Below are 17,905 nucleotides of genomic sequence, written 5' to 3' on the forward strand. Positions count from 1 at the left end.
TGGTCATCAAAAAACTAATGGGTAACAATTTTGGAAGAAACAAATAAAATGTTTAAAATAATAATCGGAACAATTGTCTTCACAAATTGCAACACTATGAAAAGGTGCCATGCATCATTTGCTGAATCCTCAGAGCCTCCGCCCCCCCATCCTGCCCCGCACGCCATTCAGCTGTCTGCATGTGACCCAGGTCAAGGTGCTCTCTGTGCTCTGCTGCCCTTCAGTACAGAGAGAAGATGAAGTGCTTTCTGTGCCAAACAGAAAGTGGACGAGTGCTTCACAACAGGACGGCATTGTACAGACATTGACCGTACTGGGATTTAACCCTAATTTTGGAATTAATGTTTGGCAAGGGGAGGGAAACTATCAGACTTAATTAAGTTTAAATCTAAAATCAAAGAGCTTAATCAAGATACAGTATAAATTAAGAAGCAAACTTCTTGCCAAGAAACGTAAGAGTAAATAGAAAGCTTGTGTAACTGTGAGCTGCAAGTCACCGTGTCTAAAATGATGGCTCTCTGTGTTCTGAGCTTGTGAATTTGAAACTTTTTGATTAGTTTCTTTGTACTGGTGTTTGTGCTGTAGAATGTCAGTGGAAAGTGGAGGGAGCTGTGAGTCTGTAGATTTGGAGGTGATTGTGGAAGGAGCAACATTGGATTTTACTCTACCACGTACAGTCTACAGGCTTTTAAAAACAAAGCTGGCCATCGCCCACTTCATGATTTACCTTCTCTCCTCCAATGTTTTTTTTGCCAATTTTTCCCTCTAATTTTTATCCCCTTCTCTTCTGAAAGAGATAACTCCCCCCTGAGGTCCAGTCCTGGCACTGCGTACTTTTGGGTACGTGATGTGGCTGCTGTTCTGCGTGAGCCATAACTGCAGGCTATTTAACTATGGGGGCATCACCGCAGAGTCCAGTCCTATTCTCACCCAATGCTCACGTGTGCTTCAATCAGCGCCCAGTGGATTATAATCGGGAGCAGGAACCCTGCCAAGATCAGCTCATTCAGCACAGACTGGGGATCAAGCTTTGGATCTTTCTGATCTGTGGTTCAGATACTCACGGGATAGACACTGAGCCATTGGGAAACCTTTCCTAGTCTTATCAACCTTCATGGCATCCTGTATCATGACCTTGATCCTTTGCCTAGTTTTCTCAATTTAAAATAATCCAACACCGCAAGTGCGAAAAAAAAAAAAAAGGTGAATTTGGGACTTTGATTCATAAATAAAGGTTTTGTATTATTGTAAAGTAAATTGCCATTAATGCTCATAGAGCACTTGATTGAAGTCACCTGTCCTGAACACAGTTTCTACCTTGTGGACAAACTCTTCAGTTGGTTTTATTTCCTTTCATATTGTGACTGAGTAGCTTGTTCTTTGTGACTTTTATAGGGAAAAGGTCGTCTTCGCCGCTCCAATTACAGCAGCCCCGCCTCTCCAGTGGGAATGCGACTGCCGTCGGTCACAGACGTTCCTGAAGAAACGGCGAGTGCTGACGAGTCGACTGACATGGATTTGACTGAGCAGCAGCAGGTGGCCATGCAGCAGGAGGAGAGGGCGCTAACTGAGCAAATAGAGACCCTGCAAAAAGAAAAGTAAGAGGCACGAAACATTTGGGGCATGGGACTGGTGCTAGGCCAGGCTGAGAGGCATGTGAGCTGTGGTTCCTGGCAGCTCACGCTATGGGCAGAGTTCAAGCAGCCAGACATGGTACAACAATTACAATAGCAATTACAAAACAATTACAAAATGAAGAAGGGTTCGACCCGAAACGTCAACTCAAATTTCTCTCCACGGATGTTGCCTGACCTGCTGAGTTTTTCCAGCATTTTCTGTTGTTATTTTGGTACAACAATTATGTATGCTCAAGATAAAACCAGGAAATAGTGCCTGGTTCAGTGATTTCAGCTTCAGTGCTTTTTTTGAATTTGTATTATTGAATCTTAAATACAGTGAGTCAGGTGCGTTAATAAATACATGGCATTATGTGCAAGGGTTTCACTATTACGCATAATCAAGTTATATTCCTGAGTGCAGGTACTAGAGCTTTTCCGCCACCAGGAATGTTGGATTATTGTACGGAACCTCCAAAAATCCCCTTCCTCCCCACTTCCATTCCTTTCAGCTAGGGTCCTTTCCTTGCCTGCAGTTATATCCTGTACTAAGGAGACACACTCTTCTACATCAAGGCCACGGTCCTCAGTAGCATATAGCCAACCTCCCTCCTTTGGGCTACTGAAGCTCCTTTATATTAATCGTACGATGCTAGCTCCCGAAGTGCATGTCACGTGCAATAAACCAACCACATTTGTTAAGTTCCGACTGTTGCCTTTCTGCTTGGCTCTGGTAAAAATGCTGTTTCGAATGCGTGAGTCCCTTGTTATGACATCAGACAGACGCATGTAGCTCGCTGCAAGCGCCCTGATGTTATGGTGTTAGCACCTAGTGCATGTGTACAAGCTAAAAGATCACAGCCAGTCTGCGTATGCACTGAGTGTTCTGATTACTGTTCTATGTGGAGACTGGCTGTACTGTTCAAGCATAAACACAGGAGAGTGACGCAATTGGGTTGCTAGGCCACGACTCTTCAAGCACTGAAGGGATCTTATTGAAACATATAAGATTCTGAAGGGGCTTGATAAGATAGATGCAGAGAGGATGTTTCCTCTCGTGGGGGAATCTAGAACTAGGGGGCATAATTTCAGAACAAGGGGGCACCCTTTTAAATCGGAAATGAGGAGGAATTTCTTCTCTGAGGGTCGTGAATCTTTGGAATTCTCTACCCCAGAGAGCTGTGGAGGTGGAATCATTGAATATATTTAAGGTGGAGATAGACAGATTTTTGAACGATTAGGGAGTCGAGGGTTATGGGGAGCGGGCAGGGAAATGGAGTTGAGGCCAAGATCAGATCAGCCATGATCTTATTGAATGGTGGAGCAGGCTCGAGGGGCCGAATGACCGACTCTTGCTCCTACGTCTTATGTTCTTATGAAAAGTAGCTTTAATCTCCTGGCAGAATGAATTGACTGATATTTGTTTATTATCATTTTCAAACATTTCTATTTCAGTGCATGGCTTCAATATTTGGGTAGGCGTCTCATTTAAAAAAAAATAAAAAATAAAAATTGTACCTTGCTTTAGGGAGGAGCTGACATTCGAAATGCTTGCTCTGGAGCCACGAGCCTCGGATGATGAAAATCTGGAGTCAGAAGCATCTATTGGAACAGCAGACAGCTTTGAAAACCTAAACATGGACTCTGAGGGAGCAGCATCAGAACGTTCCGGTAACTGATCCAGTGACATTTCCTCAAAATCGTGCAACTTGTTAGCAGTATATGCATAAAGATGTTTTCAGTATCTTATTGCACTGGGAAGGTGGAGAGAGTATTGCCGAATTTAACAAGCATTTTGGATGCTTGGGGTGGGGGGGTGGTGGGGCGGGTTTGGTGTGGATAGATTGCGGGCCGGAGAGATGGCCGGATAGATCGGGGCAGTGGGGTGGTGGCGGAGAGTTCAGTCAGGGGCCGGAGAGATGGGGGAGGGCAAGGGCCTTGGATAGATCACGGGGGAGTGGGAAACAGGTTAGCTTGAGGGGCAGTGCAGGAAAGGCACTTTTACTCTGTTAAAACCATTGGGGTTGGGATTTCTGTTTTTGAACTGTTAGCCGCCCCTCTCCGTCCATCCTGGGGATTGGATTCCCCACATTGTCTAGGATCGTCCAGCAGGAATAATGGCAATTTGGATGAGGTACTAAAATGTACGTTGTACCCATCGATCGGTGCCCCAGCTAGAGTCAGTGCCTTCAGGGAGAAGATGTGTAAGGGGTGGTGTTTGGGGTCATCTTCGCCTCTGACTTATGAGTGGTTCGAATCGCTCCCATTCCCTTGGTTCTGGACCTTGGACTTATTTGGGGGCTGTAATGAAATTGCAGCAGACAACTGAATTTTGGTGAAAGAACTTTGATCTTTATTTGAGAAAGAAAATACACAACACAATCTTAACACTCTAAATTGGGGGAACACTTTGGAATATACGAGGGAAAATTACAGCAGACAAATACTTCACCCCTCCCAATCCCACTTCACTAGCTAAGCTGGGCTCCAGAGGACCAGGGATAATGCTCACCAAACGAATCCTTGACAGTTGAGCTGGTTCGCGGTTTCGGGGTTCGCTGGATGTGTTGGTTGGTGCCTGCCGTAACCCGGACGCGGTAGAGGACTTTGCGTGTCTGGTGATATTCTGGATCGCTGACACTGTTGAGAACTTCTGTAGAGAACTGGCGCTTCCAGAAAGAGAGCACTCCTGTTGCTTCCAGAGAGAGAGAACTGCTTTTCTGAATTGACTGCTGAACTCTGTAGCGGGAGAGAGAGCTGCTTGAACTGCTTCTTGATGATTTCCTTGATGAACTCCCCTCGATGAACTAACTGCTTTCTTGTAAAAACAGGCCTCCAATTATACTAAACGAGGCCTGCGAATTGTTAGATTTTGGGCGGGCTCATTAATATTGATGAGTTAAAAATTGTTTAATAGGTTTCGGGATGGTCCCATCGATCTTAATTGGTTTAAGATTGCGTGAAGTGGTTTCTGGGTGGACCCATCGATTCTTAAGTGGTTTTCAGCGATTGTTTAACCTCTTGTTTAATTGCAGTAACATTTGTCTTTTCCTGTGGGGGCCCAAGGTCCTTTTGTTTACTTTGGATGGTTCTGTAATTTTGGGCGGGAACTGCTCTTCCGTTGGTCTATTGTCATTGTGTAAAATGACTGAGACAGTCCAGATAGTCCCCAGACAGTTTGGCTAATGCCAATACTCAAAACTGTCCATTTACAGAGGCCAATCCCAATTCCTTTGTTGCAGCCCCCCTTTTCTTCCACAGGCTCGAACATGCTTTTAAAATAAAAACCAAAATTCTGGGGTCCTTGATTTTTTTTAATCCCCCTTTAGGCCCAATATTCTTATACCATTCTGACATGGTTTATTAACAGTCCAAAAATCCCTTCCTTTGGGGAATCTGTTGTATTTTGCGAATCTTACAGATGGGAAAATACATTTGCTGCTTCAGAATATTTAGAGATTAAATTGCGCAGTTGTTATAAGGAACAAAGCTGTAGCAGAATCAGTCCGACAGAGAACCGAACGAGTATTTGTTCGTACTAACGTCTCCTTTTTTTGTTCATGGACAGAAAGAAGCTCAGTAATAAGCTCCATCAGCCAGCACCAATCTGAAGCAGTGAGCAGGCTGAGGAGGCCGCTGAGGAAGAAAACCGATTCCATCGAGTCGGCCGATTCAGCTATTCATTCTTCACCTACGATGCCACTATCGTCGTCTTGTTTACCTCAAGGAGGAAGGCGATTCCGTTTCCGCTCAAAATCACCCTCGCCGGCATTTTACCACTCGCACAATATCGCCAACAGCACCGAGCAAAGAGCAGATGGGGATGGAGCATACAGCCAGCCCAAAGGTCAAGAAGAGAGGCCGCAGTTTACGAGCAGAGGGACTTTCAACCCAGAAAAGGGCAAACAAAAACTAAAGATGTTGAAGCGCTCAGCCCAGAAGCCCAAAGAGACGACTGACGGGGCCTCAGGCACAGGGAAGAAGCGCAATGCTGAGCCTGACTTTGGTGCTCCCCAGCAGATGGTGGTATTTGGGAACAATGAGTTCATGGTGTGAGGCCAAGGATTTCGAAGGTTTCTATACTAATTGGGTAGAGGTCTTTCATCCATCCCTACACATCTCCTTCCTCCTGGTTGCTGCTATCTCAGTACACCACACGCAACACGTCCAATCCTCATAGATGGCATCACTGCCTCAAGGAATGACAAAGGGAAGCGATTTCTATCTATTTAAAAAAAAAACCTGCCGGAAGGTTTGTACTGTGGCCTTAACCATTTAACCATTGAGAAAGCAAAATCTCTGCACTACCTGTTGGTGTGCCGAGAAGCATCTGGACTGCAGATGCATTCGCTTAAACAGCTGCTGGTCGCTGTTCTCGAGGGTCGACAAGGGTATCTGCAGTCCAGAGGGTTGTGGCAGGGAGGCCGTACTTGAAGAAGCACTTGCTGTCCAGATAGTGAGCCATCATCCAGAAAAGAGGGGACTGATGAATCTGCTCATTCCACAAGACTGAAGGAATAAAGTGGATCTAAACTGTTATCCCACAGTCACACTCCATTGACACTTATAGACAAAGATCGTCAAGAGAGCTTATTTGAGAAATCACAAAAGACTAGATGCTTACAATCAGACCCGACAGCACTTCTCACTAACTTGGAGGCACTGCTGTCATACAAAGGATTTTTAAATGTTTCAGAAACAGCCAGTGGCCACTGGGAAATGTAAGCCAAAATGTCTGTGTACAAAAAATGTATTAACCATGCGTCCTATGTCTGACATTTTTACAGGGTTTCAGGAACCACTTTACCAGTCAAGTAATGCTGCTCCTACCTGGGTGTGTAGAATTTAGGAAGCCTGGAGAAAAGGGACCAACCTGACTAGTCACTGAGCTTGCAAATCCAACACCTGTCCGCGCAGCAGCGGATATGAGCAAAAGTGCAGTTGCATTACACCTCAGCGACCGCGATGCATGATGATAGCATAGGTAAGCCAAAACCATACTTCGTCCATTAAATTCAGCCCAGAGGAAAATCTTTTATTCAATTGTCAGTATTAAAAGCAAAGAGGACTTGAAGAATTTTTAGTCTGGTTTCTGAAGCTCGCTGTTAAGTCAAATGTTTTTGTTTTTAAACTTTTATTTGAACTTTTTTTTTTCTAAAAGTTTTATTTCCGTGATGGAAGATTGTAGCTTCCTGTCCAAAGGGGAGTATATGTGGAGTAGGTTAGGAATAAAACTGAATGTAACAATCACTGGAACGGGCATGCTGGGCTTCTCGTAACTTATAGTATGCTAATGACTGTATATTTCAAGAAATCTGTTTGTAAAGGATATATTATCCTGTGTCATATTCTATAATAAGTACTCGTATAAACTGTTCAGTAAACACAGCCCAAAGTATGTGAGGTTTCTGTACAGTTTCAACTCTGTATTTTTGACGTTAGCAGTTGGGGTGGCCATCTTATGTATAAAGTGCAATTTGTGTAATATTTCTTAAATATATCTGTGTATGGTTGTACAAACAAGTTTATGAACAAATAGCCCACAGCTTATTAAAGAACAAGAGCTGTAAAACTCACTTTCTGACTTTCTTCTTGTGCACAGAAGAGGAACCTGAAAGTACTATTGGTCAAATCTGTGGGGCCAAAAACAGTGAATGCAACGTAGCATTTTAAAAAAAAAACGAAACCTTTATACCCCACGCATGGGGACAGGTAGATAACGCTTGACTTCATGCCCTTTCTATGTGTGTGTCTGTATGTGTGTATGTGTTCATTTTTCCTCATCCTAGAACTACTTTTGAACAACTGCAAGTTGATGGAGATGCAAGCCCAGCTGACTCGTACTACTCCCAACCAATGCCTTCTGATTCCGTCAGAAACAGGCAACAGTTACATCCTTAACTTTCCGTGCTTCAAGCCTTCTCTCTTCCAATCTACTCATTGCTCCACTGCAGCTAGGAAGTTGGAGTTTATCTTTGCCGGTCTCACTATGTCAGCTGGCATGCTTTGTGGGTTGGGAATGCTTTGAATTTCCCCATCTCGCCGAAATTAATTTCTCTCTTCCCCGAGAGTGGTTTAGCCAGAGAAAATTGATTCTTAAAAGTAATAAAATTATTCCTTGGTACAGTCGATTTTGCCAGTGAGAGCAGGAGGGGATCAGAACCAGAAGAGCTCATCCAGGATAAGATGCAAGAGAAGAGCGGATAAAGAGTTGGAGATAGAGGGATACATCCCTGTTTTGACGATCAGAAGTATTACTGCTGCCAGGCTAGTGGACATGTTTAGCTTGCTGTATTGAGCATGATAGCGCTGCAGATCTCCTCTGCCTCCCTGCAGCCACAAAAAACCTAAGCTGGAATCTACCAGGTAGCTGCTTATTAAATATTGATAAACTGTTGCACTGTTTGGGGTTGGTGGGTTATCGATGCTGTTACAGTAAACCACTGCTTAATCCCTATCATGCACCCTTATTCAGTGACATGGAGTTGTAGGCCGAGTGGAATGTCAAGGAATTGCTCAGATACATGACAATTGCCACTTGTTGAGTCACAAGTTCTCCTGTTTGTACTTTTCTTCCTCCAATTTGCTCTCCTGAAGGTGGTGGCACATGCTGGGGTACAGTTGCACAGGCGCTGGACGCCTCCAGTCCATCACCCAAGGGGCCATTTTTCATGTGCAAGCTCAGACCATGGGTGTTAGTAGGCCATTTGACAGTGGACGGGCTTCACAGCTGAGCCTGATGCTACCCTCACTCAACAACCAAATGCATGCACTTTCTTGCAAAGGTAACTGGATAGTGATAAGGAAGAGGGGCCCGTGCTGATTTTTCTCTTCTCTAGTCCAGAGGTGCTGTGTCCAATCGTTGCATCCCAACTGCTATACCCAATGGTGGAGCCGCTAACGAGTGTGCAGTACCCAACATGCACTTGTGTTGCGCACGCACACAATCTTTTGGCTTAATGTTTTGGTTGAAAACTAAGAACAAAACAGCATTTTTTGGGGAAGGAGTGGGTTGGGCAGTATTGAGTAACAGTGGAGAACGAGGAGGCAGTTGCAAGACTTTTGAGAGTCCAGTGGGAAATAACGTTACAAACCACAGGAGCACAAGGCGTCTCCCTGAATCTTGAACTGCCTCCTTGTTTGTATTTGATGTGATAAGGACACAGAGTTGGGAAATTTGTGCCCTTTCTGTATACACTATGCCAAATGGTATCAATGAAAGTGTAATACAAGAGTTTCTCATGTAAGTAGATGCATTATGTTGACATCATGTGGCTGGTATAAAGGTATTACAGGGTTGGTTTTTGGAATACATTGCTGGGTTACTGTGTATCTTGTATGCTAATTTAATAATTTGCCATGATCTAATAAAGTACCTTCCTGTCTTTTTATGGAGTTGTATCCAATAATTTTTCTTTATATGCTTATTGAGAGAGCAATATTATGTCACTACAGTTTAATTACCATGTCCAAAGCTTTCTTGATCTTAAATAACCTCTCGACCTCTTCTGAAGGTGCTTACTCCTTGCTGCATACAGTTTCATTCGTGTTGGCTGAGCTCTCATACTTCACCCAAGAGGCTATTCTTGAATATTTGACCCTAGACACTGAGTTTGCAGGTTGTTTGACTGGCTGGTGTCAAAGCTGAACTACAATCCCATAGAATCATAGAATTATACAGCACATCAGATCATCATAACTCGTTGTATAAAAAAATCCTCCCCATCTCGCCTCTGGTTCTTTTGCCAATTACCTTAAATCTGAGTCCTCTGGTTACTGACACTTCTGCCACTGGAAACAGTTTCTACTTATTTACTCTCATCAAAACCCTTCATGATTTTGAACACCTCTATTAAATCTCCCCTTAACCTGCTCTGCTTTAAGGAGAACAGCTTGGCGTCCACTCGCGCACTTTCCAGCAGGAGTCATTAGGTTGCAGTTGAGAGCAGAAACCCTTCCTGAATTTCCAAGCCCTTGCCTAGTCCAGGACACGGAGGCCAAATGTAGCATGAGCTACTGCTGCCCCAGCCGAGACTGGCTAACATGATGACACCACTCCACGTGCTGTGATATCAGCAAATTATATGGTAGATCATTCAAAAAAGTGAAAGAGAGGGGAATGAGTGATTCACCTTGGTTATATTTAACAAAATGTAATCAGTCCTTGCTGTGCTTCCTGTTGTTTACATTCTCCTCACTGAAGACTGATTGCTGCAGATTGAGTGCATTGGGAGATAGCAAGGCTGAGTGCAGCCACTTGACCCGATTCCCCCAATAAGTTCAGTTCAAACAGATTATTTAGCTCAATTTACGATATGTCTGAGGGCCTTGGCTAACTGCCATAAGCTGAACAATCATGTGGCCTTCTGTTTAATACCTTGTTTACACAGAAAAAAAAATCGAACATGTTTCCACTGTAAACACCAAAAAATCTAGGCTGACATTCCCAGTGCAGTACTGAGAGAGTGCTGCACTGTCAGAGGCACCGTCTTTCAGATGAGATGTTAAACCAAGGCCCTGTCTGCCCTCTTAGGTGGACAGAAAAGATCCCATGGCACTATTTCAAAGAAGAGCAGGAGAGTTCTCAACTGTGTTTTGACCAATATTTATCTCTCAACCAGCACTGAATAACACATTGGTCATTATCACATTGCTGTTTTGGGGATCTTGCTGTGTGCAAATTGGTTGTCATGTATCCTAGATTACAACAGTGACTACACTTCAAAAGTACTTCATTGGCTGCAAAGTGCTTTGGGACGTCCTGAGACCGTGAAAGGAACTATATAACTGCAACTCTTTCTGAACGAAAAGTGATTCCAAACACTTGATGTAAACTAAGACTGCATTTACATGACAGCTGGAGCGTTGGTGTGAAGCAACTTTCTGTCCCATTCGGAGTTCCGCTGTCTCATTGCCTCTGCCTACACTCACTCGCACATGTCACCCAATGTATTGATTTTAAACTCTTCATCTTCATAACGTGTCCCACCCTAACTCCACAACCTCCCCCAGCTTTATGTCTCCTATGCTCTCCTGCGCGTTTTGGTTTTCTGACGCTGAACTTTTGTGCATTATTCTCCCTTCCCCTCACCATTGGTAGCAGAGACACCTTGGGTTCCACTCTCCAGAACTCCCTCCCTAAACCTTTCCGCCGCCACCCCCCTGCCCCACTTCTTCTATAAAGGCCTTCAAAATCCATCTTTTCAACCAAGCTTTCATTCTTCCATCATGGCTCAGCATCTATTTCCATTTTGGGACTTGCATTAAAGATGCAAGTTATTGTAACAATTCAGAAATCCCATGTGATAAAAGTGGAATTTTAATAAAGTCACCATTAACGTCCTGGCCCTGACTATAGACCACAGTCTTTGCCTGAACATCTTGCCATACAAATGATAAAATGGAAAGCCTTATTTTCAGAGTACATGCCGGCTGTGAGGAGTCTCGTTTGCCTCCAGCGCTTCTTGGAAACTGACCTCCTAGATTTTTTACTTCAGGACAACAGTAAAATATCACAACCATACAGACGGCAATGAAGCAGTTTTTAAAAAATAAAGCTGGGACTCTCAATTACCACAGTTGCACGAGAGGGAAAGAAACAAAAAAAAATGTAACCAATGGATGACATGCAGACCAGAAGGCCCCAGGTTTGATTCTGATTTTTGTACTGAGGTAGCTCATCGCAGCTAGCTGGGAATTCGGGCAGGGTTCCTGCTCCTGATCGGTAGCCAGTGTCTCCTGCTGGTAGATGCTCTCTTGTGGGCATTAACTGAAGATAGCACTAGGCTTGGCTGTGATGCTCCTATTATGGTTGAATAGTCTGCAGACAAACACTCGGCTTACACAAGACAAAAGGCCACTGGGAGTGAGGTACTGGAAGCAGTCAGTGCCTGTGGAACTGCAACCAACTAAAGTCGCTGCCTTGGGAGAGCTGGAGAGAAAATAGAAGTGTTTTGAAGTAGAAGTGAGTGACACAAAACAGGGATTTTGGATGATCTAAAAACACAATGTAAAGTACAGAAAGAGGATTATGTGGTGTTCATCAAGGACTTGGAAACAAGGTTCAATAGTAAACAAATCATCACTGCTAAAGCCTTTAACAGGGATGGCAATCTAGGAGGCTATTCACTCCCTGGCCTCTGAAAAATCTTCTGGCTGTTTTTGGGACTAGATTGTATAAATCATTCTGTATTGACACCAAGAACACTGGTCACATGCAAAGATGATAAATGGGTAACATCTTGCTAATGTTAAACCTAGCACTAATCTCTGCTTTTAATTTTTTTTGTTCAGCTGTGTCATGAATGCAGAAATCTATCTCTGTTTTTGTCTCCAAACTAAGCTACTGAGAAATCCACACTGGTAACGTTTCTGTTTTTTTGACATGGAGCTCCCTGCCCATAGGGACACACCTCACTTACCTAAGAGAGCTTAGGTGCATGTTGGAAAGAGCCATGGCTTGGGCACCACAAGCATGCACCAAGATACTACTGGAGTTTAACCAGCTAAAACCACGCAACCTACTCGCATAGAGAACTGTTGAGCTTTGCTTTTAATTTATTCGTTCATGAGATGTGGGTTTCGCTGGCAAGGCCAGCATTTATTTCCCATCCCTAATTGCCCTTGAGAAGGTGGTGGTGAGCCGCCGCCTTGAACCGCTGCAGTCCGTGTGGTGAGATTACTTCTGTCAGGGAGGGCGTTCCCGAATTTTGGCCCAGATGAAATAATAGCGATATAATTCCAAGTCAGGATGGTGTGTGACTTGGAGGTGGTGGTGTTCCCATGCACCTGCTGCCCTTGTCCTTCTAGGTAGTAAAGGTTGTGGGTTTGGGAGGTGCTGTCGAAGAAGCCTTGGTGAGTTGTTGCAGTGCATCTTGTAGATTTTACTCACTGCAGCCATGTTGCGCCAGAGGGAGCGAATGTTTCAGCTGATGGTTGGGGTGCCTGTCTAACCATGACTGACGTATTTTCTTTGTGTGATGAAAGGAACTGCACAGTACGGCTTGCAGCGTGCCAGCCACATTAATGTTCTAGGTATCCAAGTCCAAGGCTGTGTACCAGGCTTACACAGCTGCTTAATTCTGGCGCTCCTATGAGGAGCTTTGAAGAACAGACATGCCTATTGTTGGGCTAACTCTCCCTCCTGATGCAGGCCAGTACCCGCTCAAGCTCCCTGCAATTGTTTCTTCCTCTTTGCCACAAATCAACCTCATAGCTTGGTCCTAGATTTTGCACGTAGTTGAAGCAAACCCTTCTGTTGAACGCTGATTTCTAAACCATGAAGGACAGCTGTTTGTACAAATGTCCTAAGTTTGACTTGTGTTGGGATTTTGCTGTCATCGAAAAAAGGCCAGGGTTGCATTTGCTCCTTCTCCAGAAGGTCCTGAAGAAATGTGTCCAGACTAAAGTTGGCATCCACTGGGACTGCCAGGAAGCAATACAAATTGATAGATGCTTCTTATATCTTCCAAGCAATACCTTCAAGATTCCCTCGAGTTATTAGCTATAGGCACAGTACCTTCTTTATATACACTTTCAAATATTGGCTAAAACTGTTGACAAGACTAGAAGGCATTGTGTCACCGATAGGCTATTCCTTTTTGTTATATTAACCCCACCGCCTCAGTTTCTTAGTACATCCCTTAATCATTTCCCTTTTCAGAAACTCAACTAATTTTCCCAAGAATCTATTTTTACTGTCTGCTTAAGTGGTCTTTCATCAATAGTTCCATTTAATTTAACAATCTTCCCTTCTTACTGCTAGATTTTTTTTGTCTGCTGTGCAGTGAACAATTTGACAGATCAATTTTGCTACTTTGGTTCGTAATGTCCAAATTTCAATTCGGTTACTTCAACGTCTCCTCGTTTCCCAAAGAAAATGAGGCCAATTCCTCATAATGTGAATACCCGGTAGTCAAAATCATCTTTTTACTACTTCTCGAGGCCAATGATTTTTCTGTAATTCCGTCACAATTTTCTTTGAATTATAAGTCACTACCGAGTCCCAGGCCTGCCTTGTTCTTGTATTTACAGAGCTTCTAAAAATATTAACCAGACCCTCAAATATTTCATGTCTCATTCCCTTCAGGATTCTAGGGCATATCTTGATGGTTCCCAAGAACATTGTAATTATTTAATTCTTTGACTTTCTTCAGAGCACAACTTTGACTGAACTTGGAATCAGACCACAGTCTTTTCTCATGAGGAATTGAATTAATTACTCTCGCTCATTCTTTCTCAGGACCTTAAAACTATAGAACTTCTTTTAGTTTTCCAGCTATAATGGACAAGGTTTTAAAACTGAAACTTGATGTCAAATCACACAGCTTCTTGATTTACCACATCTTCTGTTCTTTTCAGCGTTGGCAGTGTCCTGGACTTAAAGACTTTGGCCCTTCACATATGTTGTCAAATTTAAAAAAAAAATTCTATTCCCTGTGTGGTAAACCACTGTAGTTCACTGTGTTCACTGTTGTTGTTGTTGTTGTTGTCGTTCACTCTTGTTTCACTGTTGTGCCTGACTATGCCTCAGCTGACTCCGCCCCTGGGCTACCGAGTATAAGAGCGGCCGCATGGCAGCTCCTGGCATTCGGTCGTCCACTAGAGGCATAGTCCTGATCTGTCTGAAGTGCAATTCAGTAGTTAATAAAAGCCTGTCGTTCTGAACTCTGCCTCGCCTTTCATTAGAATTGATAGCGCATCAATTTATTAACTACTGAAAAAAAAAAAAAAACGATGCTGCAGATTCTTAAGATCAAGTGCCTGGAACTCGACCCGCAAGAACCGGACTCGACTGCTAAGTTCTCGCACTGGCTGCACTGTTTTGAGTCCTTTCTGACTGCATCCGGCGAGACCGTCGCCGCCGATGCCGACAAGCTCAGGGTGCTGAACTCTAAAGTAAACCACCGAGCTTTTGCCCTTATCCGGGACGCTATGAGCTACCAGGGGGCTATCGACATCTTGAAGGAGCAATACGCACGCCCAGTCAACTATGTTTACGCAAGACATCTCCTGGGGTCTCGCAAACAACAGCCCGGGGAACCCACAGAAGCATACATACGGGCGCTGAAGGAACTCGGCCGAGCCTGCGAATGCAAGCAAGTAACAGCCACGGAACATACGGAGGAGCTCATCCGGGACGCCCTCGTGGCGGGCCTCAGGTCCACTCACACACGGCAGCGACTGCTGGAAAGTAGCGAGCTCGACCTGAAGAAGGCGATTTCACTCACCCTCTCGTTGGACGTAGCCCACCGGAACATGGAGGCCTACTCCCCGGACCGCGCGGCCGCCTCATGGATGCCGCAGCCGCCGCCACCTTGGGACGCGGCGCCGCCACGGGCCCTGGCCTCAACTGCTGCAGCGATGTCCCGCCCGAGCCAGAAATGTTATTTCTGTGGCCAAACCAAACACCCCAGGGCGCGCTGCCCGGCGAAAAACGCGGTCTGCTCTGCCTGCGGTAAGAAGGGACACTACGCTGGCGTCTGCAGAAGCCAGAAGACCCCTACCTCCAGCAGCGCCGCGTGCGATTCGTGGGAGCGGCCATCTTGCCTCCCTCCAGCCTCGTGGGGATCGGGATCGTCATGGGCGCCGCCATTTTGTCCTTCCTCTCCGACGCCGCCATCTTGTCTGCCATTCTGCCAACGGGCCCCCGACTCACCCACCGCCGCCTCACCGGGGTTCTACAGCGACGCTACCGACTCCACAGCGGCCTCCATCACGCTGGATCAATCCAGACCCCATCAGCTAGCCAGGTCCACGATGGACATCCAGGTAAATGGCCGCGCCACAACTTGCCTTTTTGATTCCGGGAGCACGGAGAGCTTCATACACCCTGATACAGTACGGCGCTATTCTCTCTCGGTCCGGCCAACGCGCCATCGGATCTCCATGGCCTCGAAATCCCACTCAGCAGACGTCGGCGGCTACTGCGTAGTGACCCTCTCGGTGAAGGGCTCCGTATATAAAAATGTAAAGCTCTTCGTCCTGCCACATCTCTGCGCTGCCGTTCTACTGGGGTTGGACTTTCATTGTCACTTTAAGAGTGTCACCTTGACATACGGTGGACCTTTTCCCCCACTCACTGTCTGCAACCAGCAGTTTTTAAATTGCCCGCCACGCCCCACCTGTAGTCTCTCCACCCTCAAAATCACCCCCCCCCCCCCTGTTCGCCAACCTCACCCGCGACTGCAAGCCTATCGCCACAAAGAGCAGGCGATACAGCACCGGGGACAGATCCTTCATAAGATCTGAGGTGACGCGGCTCCTGAAAGAGGGGATTATTGAGCATAGTACCAGCCCCTGGCGAGCCCAGGTGGTAGTCGTTAAGACTGGCAACAAGCAGCGCCTAGTCATCGACTACAGCCAGACTATCAACAAGTACACCCAGTTGGACGCATACCCCCTCCCCCGCATAGCCGACATGGTTAATAAGATAGCGCAATACCGCGTTTTCTCGACCATTGACCTCAAGGCAGCATACCACCAAATCCCTATCCGCCCTGAGGACCGCCAGTACACAGCTTTCGAGGCAAACGGCCGCCTTTTTCACTTCCTCAGGGTTCCTTTTGGCGTCACCAACGGTGTCTCCGTCTTCCAGAGGGAGATGGACCGGATGGTCGACGAGAATGCGCTACAGGCCACGTTTCCCTACCTAGACAACGTGACCATCTGCGGCCATGACCTGCAGGACCATGACGCCAATCTTGATAAGTTCCTCCGCACGGCCCAACTCCTAAACCTCACGTACAACAAGGAAAAGTGCATATTCCGCACAGCCCGCCTCGCTATCCTTGGTTGCGTGGTGAAACACGGAGTCATCAGTCCTGACCCTGACCGGATGCGCCCGTTGATGGAACTTCCCCTGCCCCACTGTCTCAAGGCCCTCAAAAGGTGCCTGGGCTTCTTTTCCTATTACGCCCAGTGGGTCCCTCATTATGCGGACAAAGCCCGTCCACTTATCAAGTCCACTTCCTTCCCCCTGACGGCAGAGGCCCACTTAGCCTTTCACCGTATAAAAGATGACATTGCCAAGGCCACCATGCACTCGGTAGACGAGTCCATCCCCTTCCAGGTGGAGAGCGATGCATCCGACTTCGCCCTGGCCGCTACCCTTAACCAGGCGGGAAGACCCGTGGCCTTCTTTTCACGAACCCTCCAGGGCTCCGAACTCAGACACTCCTCTGTGGAAAAGGAGGCCCAGGCCATTGTGGAGGCGGTGCGCCACTGGCGGCACTACCTGGCTGGAAAACGATTTACCCTGCTTACTGACCAGCGTTCAGTTGCTTTCATGTTCAACAACAAGCAGAGGGGTAAAATCAAAAATGACAAGATTTTGAGGTGGAGAATCGAACTTTCCACCTACAATTACGACATCTTGTACCGGCCAGGGAAACTCAACGAACCCTCAGACGCTCTATCGCGAGGCACATGCGCCACTGCGCAGATCGATAGACTACGGGGCCTCCACAACGACCTCTGCCACCCGGGGGTCACCAGGTTCTTCCATTTCATTAAGGGCCGCAACCTGCCTTACTCCATCGAGGAGGTCAGGACCATGACCAGGAGCTGCCCAGTCTGTGCAGAGTGCAAGCTGCGCTTCTATACGCCTGACAGAGCAAACCTGATCAAGGCCACCCGCCCTTTTGAGCGCCTGAGTATCGACTTTAAAGGGCCCCTCCCCTCCTCTGACCGCAATGTGTACTTCCTCAACATAGTTGATGAGTACTCCCGTTTCCCTTTTGCCATCCCCTGCCCGGACACGACCACCGCTACGGTCATTAAATGCCTGCACAACCTCTTTGCTCTGTTCGGTTTTCCCAGCTATATTCATAGCGACCGGGGCTCGTCCTTCATGAGCGACGAACTCCGTCAGTACCTGCTCATGAGAGGTATTGCCTCAAGCCGGACCACCAGCTACAACCCCCGGGGGAACGGACAGGTTGAAAGAGAGAACGCGACGGTCTGGAAGGCGGCCCTCCTAGCCTTAAAATCTAGGGGCCTTCCGACCTCCCGTTGGCAGGATGTCCTACCCGATGCGCTCCACTCCATCCGGTCACTGCTGTGTACAGCCACCAACGCAACCCCCCATGAGCGAATGTTTGTTTTTCCCCGGAGGTCCACATCCGGTAACTCACTACCACACTGGCTGACGTCCCCAGGGCCCGTCCTGCTGAGGAAGCATGTAAGGTCCCACAAAACGGCTCCCCTGGTAGAGAAGGTTCACCTCCTCCATGCCAACCCCCAGTACGCCTACGTGGCATACCCGGACGGGCGGGAGGACACAGTCTCCA

At 46.4% G+C, this 17,905-nt stretch overlaps 1 protein-coding gene across 3 annotated transcripts in view; it reads left to right on the forward strand.

Moving 5' to 3' along the window:
• The window catches only part of myo9aa (myosin IXAa), a 285,301-nt gene extending 276,300 nt beyond the window's left edge, over nt 1-9,001 (forward strand). For all 3 annotated transcript variants that reach the window (XM_085972436.1, XM_085972435.1, XM_085972437.1), the window contains 3 exons: nt 1,396-1,598; nt 3,145-3,287; nt 5,185-9,001. In XM_085972436.1, the coding sequence (XP_085828562.1) occupies nt 1,396-1,598; nt 3,145-3,287; nt 5,185-5,672 (834 nt within the window). In that variant the 3' untranslated portion in view covers nt 5,673-9,001. The remainder of the gene's footprint in view (nt 1-1,395; nt 1,599-3,144; nt 3,288-5,184) is intronic.
• The last annotated feature ends 8,904 nt before the right edge of the window (nt 9,002-17,905 follow it).

This window comes from Somniosus microcephalus, chromosome 32 (genome assembly GCF_052327205.1).
Source record: "Somniosus microcephalus isolate GS21.2 chromosome 32, FLI_Smic_1.0, whole genome shotgun sequence".
Classification (NCBI taxonomy): domain Eukaryota; kingdom Metazoa; phylum Chordata; class Chondrichthyes; order Squaliformes; family Somniosidae; genus Somniosus; species Somniosus microcephalus.